The 15,905-nt window shown below is 48.3% G+C and overlaps 1 protein-coding gene across 2 annotated transcripts in view; it reads right to left on the bottom strand.

The window, feature by feature from the left end:
- LOC118079513 (C-type lectin domain family 4 member F-like) overlaps window positions 1–15,733 on the bottom strand; it is a 34,089-nt gene extending 18,356 nt beyond the window's left edge. Inside the window, exon 1 of one of the 2 annotated variants that reach the window (XM_088660702.1) lies at window positions 15,645–15,733. In XM_088660702.1, coding sequence (XP_088516828.1) covers window positions 15,645–15,651 — 7 coding nt within the window. In that variant the 5' untranslated portion in view covers window positions 15,652–15,733. Of the gene's footprint in view, window positions 1–111; window positions 227–15,644 lie in introns of those variants that run through there. The other variant, XM_035103737.3, reaches the window with a different exon arrangement.
- Window positions 15,734–15,905: the final 172 nt, after the last annotated feature.

Below are 15,905 nucleotides of genomic sequence, written 5' to 3'. Positions count from 1 at the left end.
CTGCTGTAATGCCTTTGGTCCCCCAACCAAGTCTCCCCAAATAAGCCCCGACTCAAAATGTGAGAAATTTCTTAAAAGGGAAGGGAGCCTGTCATTAAAGTGTGCCCTTACCACCGGCTTCAAACTTCATTGTATTCACGTAGGCGATCTCTTGCGCCATCCTTCTCTGGATGCCCCCAGTCTTGCCTGTTCTTCTCTAGCTGCTCCCTCTAAGACAAACGCCTTTCTATTACTGTCATGCTGCCAGCAAGAGGCTTGTGGGCTTTGTGGTTAAAAACACCGTGACTTTGCAACTTTGCGCTGGGGTTTCCCTTGCCAGCTCTGCTCACTTGGCACAAGGCTGGAAGTAGCACTCAGGGACACCTGGCTTACTTAGCAGTATGTGTGAAAAGGATCTAGGGGTCTTGGTGGACCACAAACTGAACATGAGTCCACAGTGTGTGATGCAGCAGCAGCAAAAAAAAGCTAATGCTATTCTAGGTTGCAGCAACAGAAGTCTAGTGTCCAGATCAAGGGAAGTCATAGTCCCACTCTATTCCCCCCCAAATAATATTTATTAACTTTCAAACGTTTGAACACAAAAACAAAAACAAAAAAAGCAAAAATAAAACATAATCAAAAAAAGAAAGAAACAAAAAACAAAAAACATATCAATTCTTACATTAACTTGACATTGTGGACTTCCTCGATTCCCCCTACACTGGGTCCATTTATCATGCACATGAAAGCTCATACCAAAATAGAAACTTAGTTGGTCTTTAAGGTGCTACTGAAGGATTTTTTTTCTATTTTGCTTTGACTCAGACCAACACGGCTACCTACCTGTAACTACAATTTTTCTTTATCATCTTAAATCATTCTAACACAATTTTTCATTATTTCACAACCAATTCTAATCTACACACAAAAAAAAACATCGACTATCCTCAACCTATAATTCATTAATTAATCCAAATCCAGATTTATTTCCCCATCCATCTCTAATTCTTCCTTTACCCTCTCAATTTATACCCCCAAAATTTTCCATACATTCAAATATTATTTCTTCTATCATAATAACTGAAATATGTGTGCGTTGTGGCCTGGGGTGTTCCTTGGTCAGGGGTTCTGGTTCTGGCTCGTGTTCCGAGGCTGCTGGCTGTGCCGGGGCTGTCTGGTCTGGCGCCACTGAACCACTAGGTTGTAGCTCTGGTTCCGGTGTCCTTCCAGCCTCGGGGTGCCCCTCTGTGCCTACTGCTTCTGCTTCCCCTGCCCACCCCTCTCGCTCTACAGGCCTCACTGCCCTGCTGTCCCCTTGGGACCCCTCTGTCCCGCTCTCCTCCCGGGTTCCTCCTGGGAATCGTCGCCGTAGCTGGTCGCAGTGGCGGCGCCAACATTGCCCCCCTTCCGTTAGTACCTCGTACGACACGGGACCGGTCACCTTGGTGACTGTGGCGGGTACCCATGCTGGGCCTGCCCCAAAATTCTTTGCATACACTGGGTCCTGGGCCACAAATGTCCGGGGGTTCCTGCCTTTCCCCACCACTACCTCATCCTGAGCTCTGTCGGGGTGAAGTCGGTCCAGTCTAGTTGCAAGGCGCCGGCCCATTAGTAGTTCAGCTGGGCTCCGGCCCGTCGTTGTGCTTGGGGTGCTGTGCTGTGCTAGAAGAAATGCGGCAAGGCGGTATTCCCAGTCCCCTTGTGTCATGCGGCGGAGGCTGTCCTTGGTGGTCCGCACCATGCGCTCCGCTTGGCCATTGGTGGCAGGGTGGAATGGTGCTGAGCGGATGTGGTGGATGGCGTTCTGCGCTGTGAAGGTCTGGAACTCCTCTGACGTGAATGCGGTTCCATTGTCCGAGACGAGGGTGTCAGGGAGCCCGTGGGTTGCAAACAGCTTACGTAGTACCCGGATGGCTGCCGCCGTAGAAGTGGACGGTACCAGTGCGACCTCCAGCCATTTGGTGTAGGAATCCACCACTATGAAGAATGTTTTTCCCTGGAAGGGGCCAGCGAAGTCCACGTGCAAGCGTGACCATGGATCTCGGGCGGACTCCCAGGGCTGGACTGGGGCCCTTGGGGGATCTGGGCGGGATTCTTGGCAGGTCTGGCAGTGTTGGACCCAGGCCTCTATCTCTCTGTCAATCCCCGGCCACCACACATAACTCCTGGCAAGGGCCTTCATCCTCACTACCCCTGGGTGTGTCTCGTGTAGGGCTGTGAGGACCCTTTTGCGGAGGGGCTGGGGAACAACAACCCTGCTTCCCCATAACAGGCACCCCTTGTGGGCCGACAGTTCATGTTTGCGGTTTGTGTAGCCAGCGAATTCTGGCCCGGGGCTGCTGCTGGGCCATCCTCGCCACACCCAGTCCAGGACCCGGGAGATGACCCTATCTTTTGTGGAATGGTGCGCAACTTCTTGTGCCTGAATGGGTCGGTCGGGAAGCAGCTCCAGGGTCATAACCTCTTGCGCAGGCGCTGGGTCGGGGCCTGTTTCTGGTAGTGGTAGCCTGCTGAGGGCGTCTGCGTGGCCCATTGCCTTCCCAGGGCGGTGGATTAGTGCATACTGGTAGCCGGCAAGGAAAATTGACCACCTGAGGACACGTGGAGACAACACTTGGGGCGTCTGCTTCTCGGGGGCAAACAGGCCAAGCAACGGCTTGTGGTCAGTCACTATGGTAAAGGGCCGCCCGTACAAGAAATCATGGAATTTTTTTACGCCCTTCACGATTGCCAGACCCTCCTTGTCAATCTGTGAGTAGTTTCGTTCGGCTGCAGCAAGCGTCTGGGAGAAGTATGCCACCGGCACCTCTCTTCCACCCGGGAGTTGGTGTCCCAGGACAGCGCCGATGCCATAGGGAGAGGCGTCGCATGCCAGCACCACTGGCAGCCTCTCGTCGAAGTGTGCCAAGACCGAGTTCGAGACGAGCAAGTCCTTGACTGCCTGGAATGCGGCCCTTTGTCGCTGGCCCCACACCCAAGGGGTCCTTTTATCTAGGAGTCTGTGTAGGGGCTCCGCTACCGCTGCCTTATGGGGAAGGAAGGCATGGTAAAAGTTCAATAGTCCCAAGAATGACTGAAGTTCGGGCTTGCTCTTGGGCGCTGGGGCCTCACAAATGGCCCGTACCTTGTCACCGGTTGGATGGACCCCTTCTGCGTCCACCTTAAATCCCAGAAAGTCCACCTGCGGCACTCCCAGTAAACACTTTTCCCGCTTCACCTTGAGGCCCGCCGTCTGGAAACGGTGCAGGACGGAGCGGAGGCGGTCCTCAAATTCCTCTGGTGTGGGCCCGGCGATCAGTACATCATCGAAGAAGGGGGTGACGCCAGGAATCCCTTTAAGGAGAGAGTCCATTAGATTCTGGAATATGCCTGGTGCCACGCTAACGCCAAATTGCAGCCGCTTTACTCTGAATGCCCCTCTGTGCGTCACAATCGTCTGAGCCTCTGCTGTGGCTTCGTCCACAGGCAACTGTTGATACGCTTGGGCCAAGTCCAGTTTGCCAAAGATTTTTGACCCAGCCAGGGTGGCGAGGACATGGCTGACCACTGGCACTGGGTATGCATGGGCCGTGAGAGCCTTGTTTATGGTGCATTTGTAGTCTGCACAGATGCGGACCGAACCGTTAGGCTTGACGGGTGTGACAATTGGAGTTTCCCAGGGGGCGTTGGGCACCGGCTCCAGCACTCCTTGCTCCACGAGCCAGTCCAATTCCTCGTCTATGCGGGGTTTCAGGGCGAACGGGACCCGGCGGGCCTTGTGCCTGATGGGTCGTACAGCGGGGTCTAGCTGTAGGGCAATGGGGGGTCCTGTATATCGTCCCAATGCCCCATCGAAAACCCCTGGAAACTCTTTGCATATGGCGTCCACGTCCACTTGTAAGCTAGTGCGGTTCACCCCGGTAACGGCTAGCCCCAGAGGTCCAAACCATGCCAGTCCCAGTAAGCTAACGTAGGGGCCCTTAACTACCAGCAAGTCCAATTGTTGCTTTCGCCCTCGATATTGCACCCTGAAGGTCCCCACCCCCATTGTAGGGACCTTACGTTTCTGGAAGTCCCGGAGGGTGAATGGGGCCGGCCTTAGTTTGGGACCCCCATTAGGGCACAGTTCCCTTAATGTTCGGGCCGAGATTATGGATAGAGTTGAACCCGTGTCCAGCTCCATGCGGCATGGGGCTCCCTCTATCTGTACCTCTATATAAATTTTCTCTGTGCTGGGATGGGGCAACTGGAATACCTGGTAGTCCGTGATCTCCGTCGAGTTGCCTTGGTGCATGGTGCCGTGTGACCTGGGGCTCCTGGGTCGGTCATCTGATGCTTGTCGACGGGTGAGTCGAGCCCGACACACCCGGGCGATGTGTCCCAATTTTCTGCACTGCCTGCACTCTGTGTTGCGGAAACGACAGGTCCTCCTCTCGTGGTTCTCCCCGCAGCTTGCACAGTTCCCTCCTTCTCGTCGAGGCTGCTGTGGTGTGTGTGCTGCTTGAGTGCGCCGCTGTACTCGGTGTACTTCCTCCCTGTCAGATTCGGATTCGTCGGTGAGGTCTTCGTGGTAGACCCTCGGTTGGGATGGCGGGGCCGGTCGTGCCTCTTGCGTTGACCTCTCGGCGGCTTCGGTTGCCAGGGCTTCCTCCAGAGCAATCTGGAACGTGAGGTCTTTTTTGGCGTAGAGGCGTCGTTGTAACATCTCGTCCCTCAGGCCACCGACGAGGCGGTCACGAAGCATGTTTTCCAACTCTGAGAAGTTGCATAACCGGGCGGCTTGGCGGAGGGAGGTCACAAATCCAGTTATGGTTTCCCCTGGGGCTTGCCGCTTTGCGTAGAAGGCATTTCGGCAAGCTACCACCGAGGGCTGTGGTGAGAAGTGCTCCTTCAGCCGTTCCATTATTGTTTTGTAAGAGACGGTAGCGACATCTCTAGGTGCAAGGAGAGCCCGGGCGATTTCAAACGTCTCCTCTCCACAGACGCTGAAGAATGTCGCCCTCTTCATGGCATCGTTGGTGACTTCTTTCGCTTGCAGGAGGAAGTTGAAACGGGCGGCGTACCCTTCCCAGTCTCCTGATGCTGGTTTGAATGGCGAGAAGCTGCTGTCGGTTGCCATTCTGGGTTCCTTGGGTCCTGGAGCTGAAGCCTGGATGCATGGTGCGATGCAGCGGTGCAGCAGGTGGCGGTGCTGCGGTGCAGTGCGTGGTGGCGGTCAGCTCAGCAGGATCCCATCCTCGTCGCCAGTGAAATATACTCGGAGTCGAGAGTGAATTTCATGCTCTTTATTCAGCTCATAGTCATCAAGGAGGAGAAGAGAAGACGAATGGCTCTTTTCCCAAAACCATCTGCTTATATACATTATTTACACAATGGGCCTTGCGTGATTGGCTACTTCAGGGCTACACCTGTGGGCCAATTATATTGTGGATTGACTTCTGCCTGCAGCCTGATTGGCTGCTCCTACAGGCCAATCAGGTAGCAGATTCACTTCTGCCAGCCGCCTGATTGGCTGCTCCAGCAGGCCAATCAGGTTGCGGATTCACTTCCACCTGGAGTTGGATTGGGTAGCTCCCACTGATTCTGAATCCTATTGTTCTAGGATTCAGCTCAGTACATAACAATAACCTTTAACCTCATTTATCTAATTCTACCCCCCTTTCCCTGGACTCCGGATCTCCCAGATGTATCAACCAGCTCCATAAAACGTTCCAGTTTCGGACCATCTTAATCAATCAGAAAACCCATTGTTGCTCCTCACCCTATTCTCACTCTTTCACCACCTTTCCACCACTCTCCCTTCTTTGTCCCCTGCTGCCTCCCCCCCCCCAATTTTCTACCATCCAGCTATGTTTCCACCTTTCAGCCCTATCTCAATTTCCCCCCCAGTTGAACTCAGGTCCCAGCATAGATCCTGCCCTCCCTCTCTCAATGGGAGGACATTATTACATGCTGGTTCTTCTTTGAGGACTCCTTTAATCAAACACAAGTCTTGTTCCCCCTCTCCCACTGGGGGAACAATATTCCGTACTTCTTCCTCCTCTTTTTAAAGTTCAGTTATATTGTCCCCGGCTGGTGCTTGTTGATGTGCATCTTGCTTCGCTTCATTCTCTACTGAGACCAATCCACCTTCACTTTCCACACAGTTCTGTCTTATTTTGCGAATCTGTATATTATTCTGCCCCAATTCATCTCTCGCGTCCAAAATCAGTTCCAGGAGTTTTTGATCATCCACCAAGTCTAAAGAGCCAGATGATGTTGTGTCTACTGACATCCTGTTTGTCTCAAATTCCATGGGAGCTGCACAGATTGCAAGCTCAGAAACAAAGTTTACGTCCGATCTGGTTATCAACTCTCATTTTTAATTCTTGTTCATATTTTAAAAATCTTGTGTCCATTTCTGAAAAGAGCATTATCAAACTTCTTGTACTCAGCCTTATATTGGCTCTCTCTTCAAAGTTAACAGTTCTCAGCCTCAAGGAGGGAAACAAATTCCTTCCTGTTGTGATGTCCCAATGGCGGCTGGCCAATCCCTCCAGGGATCCGAGTCTAGTTCCAGGGGGGCTTTCCCCAGTCCAACTTAAATAATTTTGCAGCGGAAATTCTTGGAAGATTGGAGTAAATATGCGAAGTATTTGTAAAACCGTTGTAATCAACTGACTACACTTGTAAATTTTGTAAGGAGAACTATATGAAATATTGCAGGGAAAATTTATGAGAATAGATAATAAGTTATGGACTATTAAAAGTAATAGCGAAAATAATGAAATGTAAGGCTAAGTGATGAAGGTTGAAAATAATTAGACGTGGTTGATGGAAGTCCTAGGCTTATAGCCAAAAATGTTGTATAAGATGAGAGGAGATGTTATGTTTTGTTTGGAAAATATATATAAAAACTAATAAAAATATAAAATAAAATAAAGAGGGGGGGCTCATTTATTTGACATCTGGCATAGTACCACTGTATTCTGCTCTGGTCAGACCTCACCTGGAGTACTGTGTCCAGTTCTGGGCACCACAGTTCAAGAAGGATACTGACAAGCTGGAACGTGTCCAGAAGAGGGCAACCAAAATGGTCAAAGGCCTGGAAACGATGCCTTATGAGGAACGGCTTAGGGAGCTGGGTATGTTTAGCCTGGAGAAGAGAAGGTTAAGGGGTGATATGATAGCCGTGTTCAAATATATAAAAGGATGTCATATAGAGGAGGGAGAAAGGTTGTTTTCTGCTGCTCCAGAGAAGCGGACACGGAGCAATGGATTCAAGCTACAAGAAAGAAGATTCCACCTAAACATTAGGAAGAACTTCCTGACAGTAAGAGCTATTCGGCAGTGGAATTTGCTCCCAAGGATTGTGGTGGAGTCTTCTTCTTTGGAGGTCTTTAAGCGGAGGCTTGACAGCCAACTGTCAGGAATGCTTTGATAGTGTTTCCTGCTTGGCAGGGGGTTGGGCTGAGCTTCAGATGGCGATTGCAGGGTCTGGGTTGGTTCATAAGAGGAGAGACTCTCATTTCTCTCCATCCTTCTGGCCGAGCTCAATAAAGCAAATCCAAAGTTCATCTCTGCTCCAACTCAGTTTTCCACACACGTGATTGGTATATATGCATATAACCCTACTGTTGAAGCTAGTTGTTCCATTGCCGTATTGTAAAATCAATGGAAACGTTTCAAAAAATGAAGAAGCTCATCTCTCCTCCCTTCCTGCAGAAAGTGATAAAGCAAATTAAAATCTTGGGGGGTTTTGTGTGTGGTTGACTTGTCTTCTTCCTGTGAGGCTGCAAAGACTGTCATAAATGAAAGAGGATGTTAGAGAGCACTGAGGCTGTACAACAATTGAGTTTTCCACCGACTGCCGTTTGTCCCAATTCAGTGATAAAACACAGGTTTTATAAAGCAGTGAGATTTTATTATTTTTAAAAAGTGCTCGGACACAGAGCTTTAAAGCACAGGCCTTTGCCTGGAAAGTGTTATGCAAAAGGAAGTCTAGATGAGCCCTATATTGGAGTCTTGTGCCCCACAAATCTATTGAGGTTCAGAAAAGAGAGGCGGACCAAAAATGACAATTAAGTTTCCACAGATTCTCATGGGGACAGAATCAACGTAAGAACACACTGCTGGATCAGGGCAATGGCTCGTTGGCTTCTGCAAACCCTCCACCTGCTATTCCTAGGAAGTGACTTCGATAAGAACGCGGCGTCCGAAAGTGGCCCTAGGGAACAGCCCTCAGGGTTAGTAGACATGGATAGCCTTATCCTTCATGAATTATAATTATAATTTATTATTTATACCCCGCCCATCTGGGCAGCTTGCAACAGAAGTATTAAAATACAATAATCTATTAAACATTAAAAGCTTCCCTAAACAGGGCTGCCTTCAGATGTCCTCTGAAAGTCTGGTAGTTGTTTTTCTCTTTGACATCTGCTGGGAGGGCGTTCCACGGGGTGGGCGCCACCACCGAGAAGGCTCTCTGCCTGGTTCCCTGTAGCTTTGCTTCTTGCAGCGAGGGAACTGCCAGAAGGCCCTCGGCACTGGACCTCAGTGCTTACCTTCCAAGTCCCGGACTGCAGAATCCGGGACCGGCAGCCGTGTGACACCGGAAGTTGCGTCGACGCAACTTCCGGTGTCGCTTTGCCCTTCTATGGGCACCAAAAATGGCCACCGCCAGCTTCGAAAGTCGCTTCTACGCATGTCCGGAAGTGCGTCAACGCAACTTCCAGTGTTGCTCTGCCCATCTATGGGCACCAAAAATGGCCGCCGCTGACACTAGACATGCGTAGACGCCACTTTCGAAGCCGGCGGCAGCCATTTTTAGTGCCCATAGAAGGGCAAATCAGAAAGAAAAAAAATGACCGCTGGCAGGAGAAAATAACGGAGAAAAACGGGAGACGAAGTGATACGGGGGACCACCGGGAAAAGGTAAGTAAAAACGGGGGTTTCCCGGGGAAAACGGGGTACTTGGCAGCTATGCCTCAGTGTCCGGGCAGAACAATGGGGGGTGGAGACGCTCCTTCAGGTATACTGGACCGAGGCCATTTAGGGCTTTAAAGGTCAGCACCAACATTTTGAATTGTGCCCGGAAATGTACTGGGAGCCAATCATTCTTTTTTTAAAAAAATAATTTTTATTGATTTTAATATAAACAAAGACAAAACATAACATAATACATATATTCCATCCCTCCATCCTCCCTCCCCCCACCAGTCCACTTCTGCCACCAGTAGGACCCGTAGGCGTTGGGAGTCAAAGGTGGTCCATTTTAGGGCTGAGTTTGTCCTCCCCCCCACTCCACTCCCAGCCCCCCCCGCCACCAGATGGTCAGGAGTGGAGGAGTAGACAGGTTTGAATTTCCCTCAGCTGCTCCTTCAAGACACACATATAAAACAAACAAATAATTTTTTCAATTCTTATTTCTTAACATTGTATTTACGACTTCCTCGAATCTCTTCTTCCTGGTTTTCTTAATATCTCAATATGATTATGGCGGATTTTCTAATCTTAACTCCAAATCTTTTCCTTAATATATCACTTTGTCCTCCTCCTTCTTCTTGCCCCATCATCACAAGTCCCCTCCTGCCACGAGAGGAACCCGTGAGATGCGGCCTTCCAAAGGAGATCCATTTTTGTGTCTGGGTTTCCCTCCCCCCTCCCCCCTCAGGGCACCCCCTGCCACCAGGTGCTCCCAAGTAAAGGGAGGACGGGAGGTAGCTCTCTGCCCAGGCACCTGTCTAAACATAAAAATAATTATTACAAATCTAAATTTTCCTTCCCCAACCATTCTTCTTTCTCCCTCCAGAAAATTCAATAATTATATACAATCAAAACACCCACCTCCCCCTCCCCCGGTGTCATTCCCCCAATTGAACCAACATTTCCTTTAACATGCCAAAATTTCAGAGACCGTTAATCAGCCAGCCTAAGTACCTTTTAACTAAAATTTTCATCCCACACCCCGTCTTTCCCATTTCCCCATCCAGGCCTCTGTCCCCCCCTCCTCCTGCATTTCCCACTCCTCAATCCTCCAACTCCAGATTTCAGTCCCTCCAGGGTCCTCCTTTTCTTGCTTCTTCATTTCGTTTTGTTGTGCGTTGACCTCATCTTCTTTCTTTCCAAGTCCTTGTTGTGCGTCATCCAGTTCCAGTTTTTTATAATCCAACTCCGTTTTGATTTTGTCCTCTGTTACTAGCTCTTTATTCTTAATCTCACAATTGAAATTGTCCTTTAAGTCCTGATCTTGTGTCACAATTTCTGTACATGATGGACTGGAATGTTGCAATGTCTTATAGATGTCTTTCAGTATTTGCAAATGATCTAGCACAGCCTCCTGGAAAGCTAGGGAATAAGTTTTTTTCATTCTTTCTCCAAGCAGACAGGAGATTAGGAGACAAAAGGCACTGGAGAATTCCTTCCTGCTACACGATCGCCTCCATCTTGGCTGTCCTTTCCCATTGTCTTTAACTTCTCCATTTATCAAATCCTAATTCAGATTAACTTGACTTTAAACTCTTCTTGTAGCAAATCACACCATTAAACAGCGATTCAATATAATTGTCTAGTCTTTTGACAGCTTTGACAGCTTTTGACAGCTGTCAAAGCACTTTCTCCCCCCACAATCTTGCTGGTCCTCAAGGGGTGCCGACTCCGGGAGGCTGAGAAGGGCTGCAAAAGTCTTCCTTTCTCTCGGGTTTCACAATCAATCAAATTCCCTTTCGGTTTAGGGATAATTACTGCGCCTCCTGATTGTCCATTAGGAAGAGATCAACTTCTGTTTTTTAAATCTCCTCCTATTTTTCCAAATTGTTGCCAAATTTTTCTCAAAGTTCCAATTGAGAGTTCCACTTACTTTTTGCCTTGGATTTTCTTTGGAAGAATCCACAGCTAGCAGGCAGAAGACTCGAGGCTTCACTTCTCGGAGGTAAGCTGACGTCCAAAATGGCTCCCGCGACTCTTCACTCCGCTGGCTCGCAGGGGCTCTATTGATTCCCTGGGCAGCGGAGGAATCGCGATCCGGAGCTCTGCTGGACCTGCGCCCCCGGGACGCTCTTCCCGGGGTTCTTTTGGGGAATCCGCTCGCCCTGCGGATTCCCCCCTCCTCCGCGATGCCAGGGACCTCGAGGTCCCTGCGTCCTCTCGCCGGCGCTGCAGACCGGAAGCCCCTGGGAGCCAATCATTCTTAATCCAAGTTGGCGGCCATCGCTGCCTCCCAAGGGAGCGAGTTCCATAGCTGGTGTGTGAAAAAGTACTTTCTTTTATTCTTAATCTTCCATCCTTCAACTGCGTTGGAGCTCTAATTTTCTCCCCCCCCCAAAAAAATATTTATTCATTTTCAAACACTACAAAATACAAAAAAATCACAAAAAACAAAAAGAAAAAAAAGAAAAAAGAAAAAAAGAAAAACATATCTATTCTAACATTTTTACTTGACATTGTAGACTTCCTCAATTCCCCCCCCCCCCTGGGTTCGTATTTAAATCCAAATTAAGCAATTTTCATTTTATATCTTACATCATTTTACACATTTTTATCATTATCTCTCAACTATTTTTATTCTAAAAACATCAACTATCCTAAACCTAAAATTCATCAATTAATCCAAATCTAACTTTATTTTCCCATCCATCTATCTTCTATTTCCCCCCCTTAGCCTAAAATTTATTCCCACAAATTTTCCATAAATTCAAATATTACTTCTTCTTTCCTGATGACATTTAAACACTTAAATCTAATTCAGCCCCACCCCCTGGACTCAGGGTCTCCCAGATGAATCAGCCAATTCTATAAGTCGTTCCAGTTTCGGACCATCTTAATCAGTCAAAAAATAACATCCATTATTCTCACCCCACTCCCACTCTATCACAACCTATCCACCACTCTTCCTTCTTCGTCCCCTGCTGCCTCCCCAATTCTCTAGCTGTTACACAATGCCATCCAACTACGTTTCCACTTTCCAGTCTTTTCACATTTTTTAATCCCCTTGAATTCTGACGCCAGTATGGATCTTTCCCTCCCTCTCTCACTGGGGGTGTGTGTGGCATTATTCCACACTGTCTCTTCTTTGAAAAACCTTTGAATCAAGCATGGGTCTTGGACAATGTTCCATGCACCTTCCTCTTCTTCCTTAGGTTCAATTGCATTGTCCAGGACTGATGGTTGTTCGTCTTTCTTCTCTGCAATCTCTGTTAAAATTAGTCCTTTTTCGGTTTCCACACAGTTCTGGTTTATTTTTCCAATCTGTATAGTATTCTGGTGCACCTCACTTCTTAAATCCAAAAGCAATCTCAGGAGTTCCTCTTGAAAGTCTGCGAAGTCAGATGATATTATGTCTACTGACATCTTGCTCGTCTCAGGTTTCATGGGAACAGCACAGATTACAAGGCAGGAAATGGTGCAGTTAGTATTTCCAAACTTCAAAAACAGAAATTGTGTCTGAACTGGTTGCAAACTCGCATTTTTAATTCTTCTTCATACCTTAAAACTCTTACGTCCATTTATGAAAAGAGCATTATCAAACTTATTTTTCACATCCGTATATTTTGCGCTTGGAGAAGGAACTGGCAAGCCACTCCAGTATCCCTGCCAAGAAAACTCCATGGACAAAGACAACAGGCATATAAAAGTTATGACGCTGGAAGATGAGCCCCTCAGGTCGGAAGGCGAGGAGGAATTAAAGAACCTTTTAATGAGGGTGAAAGAGGAGAGCGTAAAATATGGTCTGAAGCTCAACATCAAAAAAACCAAGATCATGGCCACTGGTCCCATCACCTCCTGGCAAATAGAAGGGGAAGAAATGGAGGCAGTGAGAGATTTTACTTTCTTGGGCTCCTTGATCACTGCAGATGGTGACAGCAGTCACGAAATGAAAAGACGCCTGCTTCTTGGGAGAAAAGCAATGACAAACCTAGACAGCATCTTAAAAGGCAGAGACATCACCTTGCCGACAAAGGTCCGTATAGTTAAAGCTATGGTTTTCCCAGTAGTGATGTATGGAAGTGAAAGCTGGACCATAAAGAAGGCTGATCGCCGAAGAATTGAGGCTTTTGAATTATGGTGCTGGAGGAGACTCTTGAGAGTCCCATGGACTGCAAGAAGATCAAACCTATCCATTCTTAAGGAAATCAGCCCTGAGTGCTCCCTGGAAGGACAGATCGTGAAGCTGAGGCTCCAATACTTTGGCCACCTCATGAGAAGAGAAGAATCCTTGGAAAAGACCCTGATGTTGGGAAAGATTGAGGGCACTAGGAGAAGGGGAAGACAGAGGACAAGATGGTTGGACAGTGTTCTCGAAGCTACGAACATGAGTTTGACCAAACTGCGGGAGGCAGTGCAAGACAGGAGTGCCTGGCGTGCTATGGTCCATGGGGTCACAAAGAGTCGGACATGACTAAACGACTAAACAACAACAACAACAACAACAACAATATTTTGCGCTCTCTTCAATGCTGACAGTTCATGACCTCAAAGAGGTAAACAAATTCCTTCCTATTGTGATGTCATAATGGTGGCTTACTGATCCCTCCAGGGACCCAACTTCAGCTTCCAGGGGGACTTTTTACAGGGATTTTACTGAGTTCAACCCTTCTCCCCATTACCCTGCCTTAGGGAGAAGGTTTTAAATCCAATTTTTGGAAATTGAAAGCTTCCTGTCAATCTTTGTGGCTTCGGGCAAAGTAACTGCATCTCAGTTCTCTCAATGGGGGAGATCGACTTCCTTTTTAAATCTCCTCCTGTGGCCAATTCTTTCCCATTGATTTTTTTAAAAAAATTCTTTTCCTTTACTCATGGTGTCCAATGTCTTCAAATCCTTTAAGTGTGGAAGAATGCACCGCTCCACAGGCTACCAGCACAGAGCTTCGTGCTGCGAGGGTAGCAGTTTAACTCAAGGCACCATGTCTCCACTCCGCTCGCTCTCGGCTCCCTTAATAGGGGTTACCGGGGAGCAGAGGAGACAGAAAAAGGTACAGCTGAGTAACCACGTCCCCAGAACGCTCAATCTGGGGCTCTTTCGGGGGTCCGCGGCACTCTCGCGGCTCCCCCCCCTCACAGCACCAGGGAATCTCGGAGCTCGAGATCCTCTCGCCAAACAGCAATGGCAGTAGACTGGAAGTCCCAGAGCTCTAATTTTAAATTCTGTAACGCTTATTGTTTTTTATTTGTGATCATTGCTATTGCCGTTTGCTCTAATTCTGCAGTAAAAATGTGGGTTTTCCTGAGGAAAGCACCTGAACAACAACAAATTCCCATTCGGACACAGAGCTGGAAAGAATAGAATAATAGAATTGTAGAGCTGGAAGGGATCCCCAAGGGTCATCTAGTCTAACCCCCTGCACTGCAGGAATCTCATATAAAGCATCTGTGATGGACATCCAACCTCTGCTTAAAAACCTCCAATGAAGGAGAGTCCACCACCTCCTGAGGGTGTCTGCTGATCACACCATAAGATCACACCATGCTGGATCAGGCCAAGGGCCCATCTAGTCCAGCATCCTGTTCTCACAGGGGCCAACCAGATGCCCATAAGGAGCATAACATTCACGCAAGAGCCCTCTCCCCTCCCGTGGTTTCCAGCAGTTGGTATTCAGAAACACTGCTGCCTCAAACTGGAGGTGGAGCATAGTCATTGTGGCCAGTAGCTTTCGGTAGCCCTCTCCTCCATGAATTGGGTTAATCCTTCTTTTAAAGCCATCCAAGTTGGTGGCCATTGCTGCCTCCTGTGGCAGGGAGTTCCACAGTCCTGCATGAAGAAGGACTTCCTTTCATTTCTCCCCAATCCTCCAACACTCAGATTCATTGGATGCCCATGGGTTCTTGTGCTAGGAGAGAGGAAGAACTTTTCTTTGCCCACTATCTACATGCCATGTGTAATTTTACAAACTTCTGAGTTTCCTCCTAAGATTCCCCCCCTTTTAATCTCCCTCTTTGCTGGCTGAATCCCCAGAATTAGACGCTGCCTCAGCCATGAATAACAGTGCGGAAGTATGTACCTGTGCCTGGAAACACAACACAAAACGAAGTCTGCATGAACCCACTGTGAGCGGAAATGTTCAGATGAGAGGTCAGGTGCTTTATTGCAAGCCATTTTTCATCCCTCTTTTTCTTCCCTCGTGCCTGTCCTGACCTAGAAGAGTGGGATCCCCGCTTGTGGTTAAGAAAAATGTGCTCTGGAATTTTTAAAAGAGACTAGCTATGAAGATAACAGGACTTGGCTCAGATATGGCCAGTGATGACTGGCTAAATGAAGTCCCCAAGTCACCTTTCCAGAATTCCTCCAAGTTTTGAAAGCATTTCTCTTCAAAAACGAAACACGAATAAACCAGCAAATGTATAGAGATAAACCACATGAGGAATGGCAAACCAAATGAGTGGTGCTTTAGTAATAGTTGTGGTTTGAATTTCATCACACCATCAGTTCCACCTAGGGGACTGATTAGGGCAGGCATCCCCAAACTGCGGCCCTCCAGATGTTTTGGCCTACAACTCCCATGATCCCTAGCTGACAGGTCCAATGGTCAGGGAAGATGGGAATTGTAGTCCTAAACATCTGGAGGGCCGAAGTTTGGGGATGCCTGGATTAGGGGGTCACAGCTGAGGTCAGAAAGTTGATGAGTTTCCTGGTACCTTCACCCATTTGGATTGACCTGGGATGCCAAAGACTGCCTGCCTCACAGGCCCAGCGCCATCACAATCTGCCTTACCTTTCATCCACAGGTGTCCTTGTGATGGGAATGGTGGCAGGGCAGGGCAGGCAGCCAATCAGCAAGCGGCTTGTGTCACAGGGACCATACTGGGAGGACAAAGGAAGCGAATAAAGGCCGTGGCAGGGAGGCATAAGAATCCATGGGAAATACAGAGCAGAAATAGCATAGGGTTCAAGAGAATCAGACTCAGAAGAGGAGCAAGGGAAATCCTTGAAAGATACTCTGGAAGGGAATCCTAAGGTGAACCAGAAGCAGGAG

This window comes from Zootoca vivipara, chromosome Z1 (genome assembly GCF_965207765.1).
Source record: "Zootoca vivipara chromosome Z1, rZooViv2.hap1.1, whole genome shotgun sequence".
Lineage (NCBI taxonomy): Eukaryota > Metazoa > Chordata > Lepidosauria > Squamata > Lacertidae > Zootoca > Zootoca vivipara.
The sequence above is the reverse complement of the archived record's forward strand: the minus strand, read 5'-3'. Positions and strand labels throughout refer to the sequence as shown.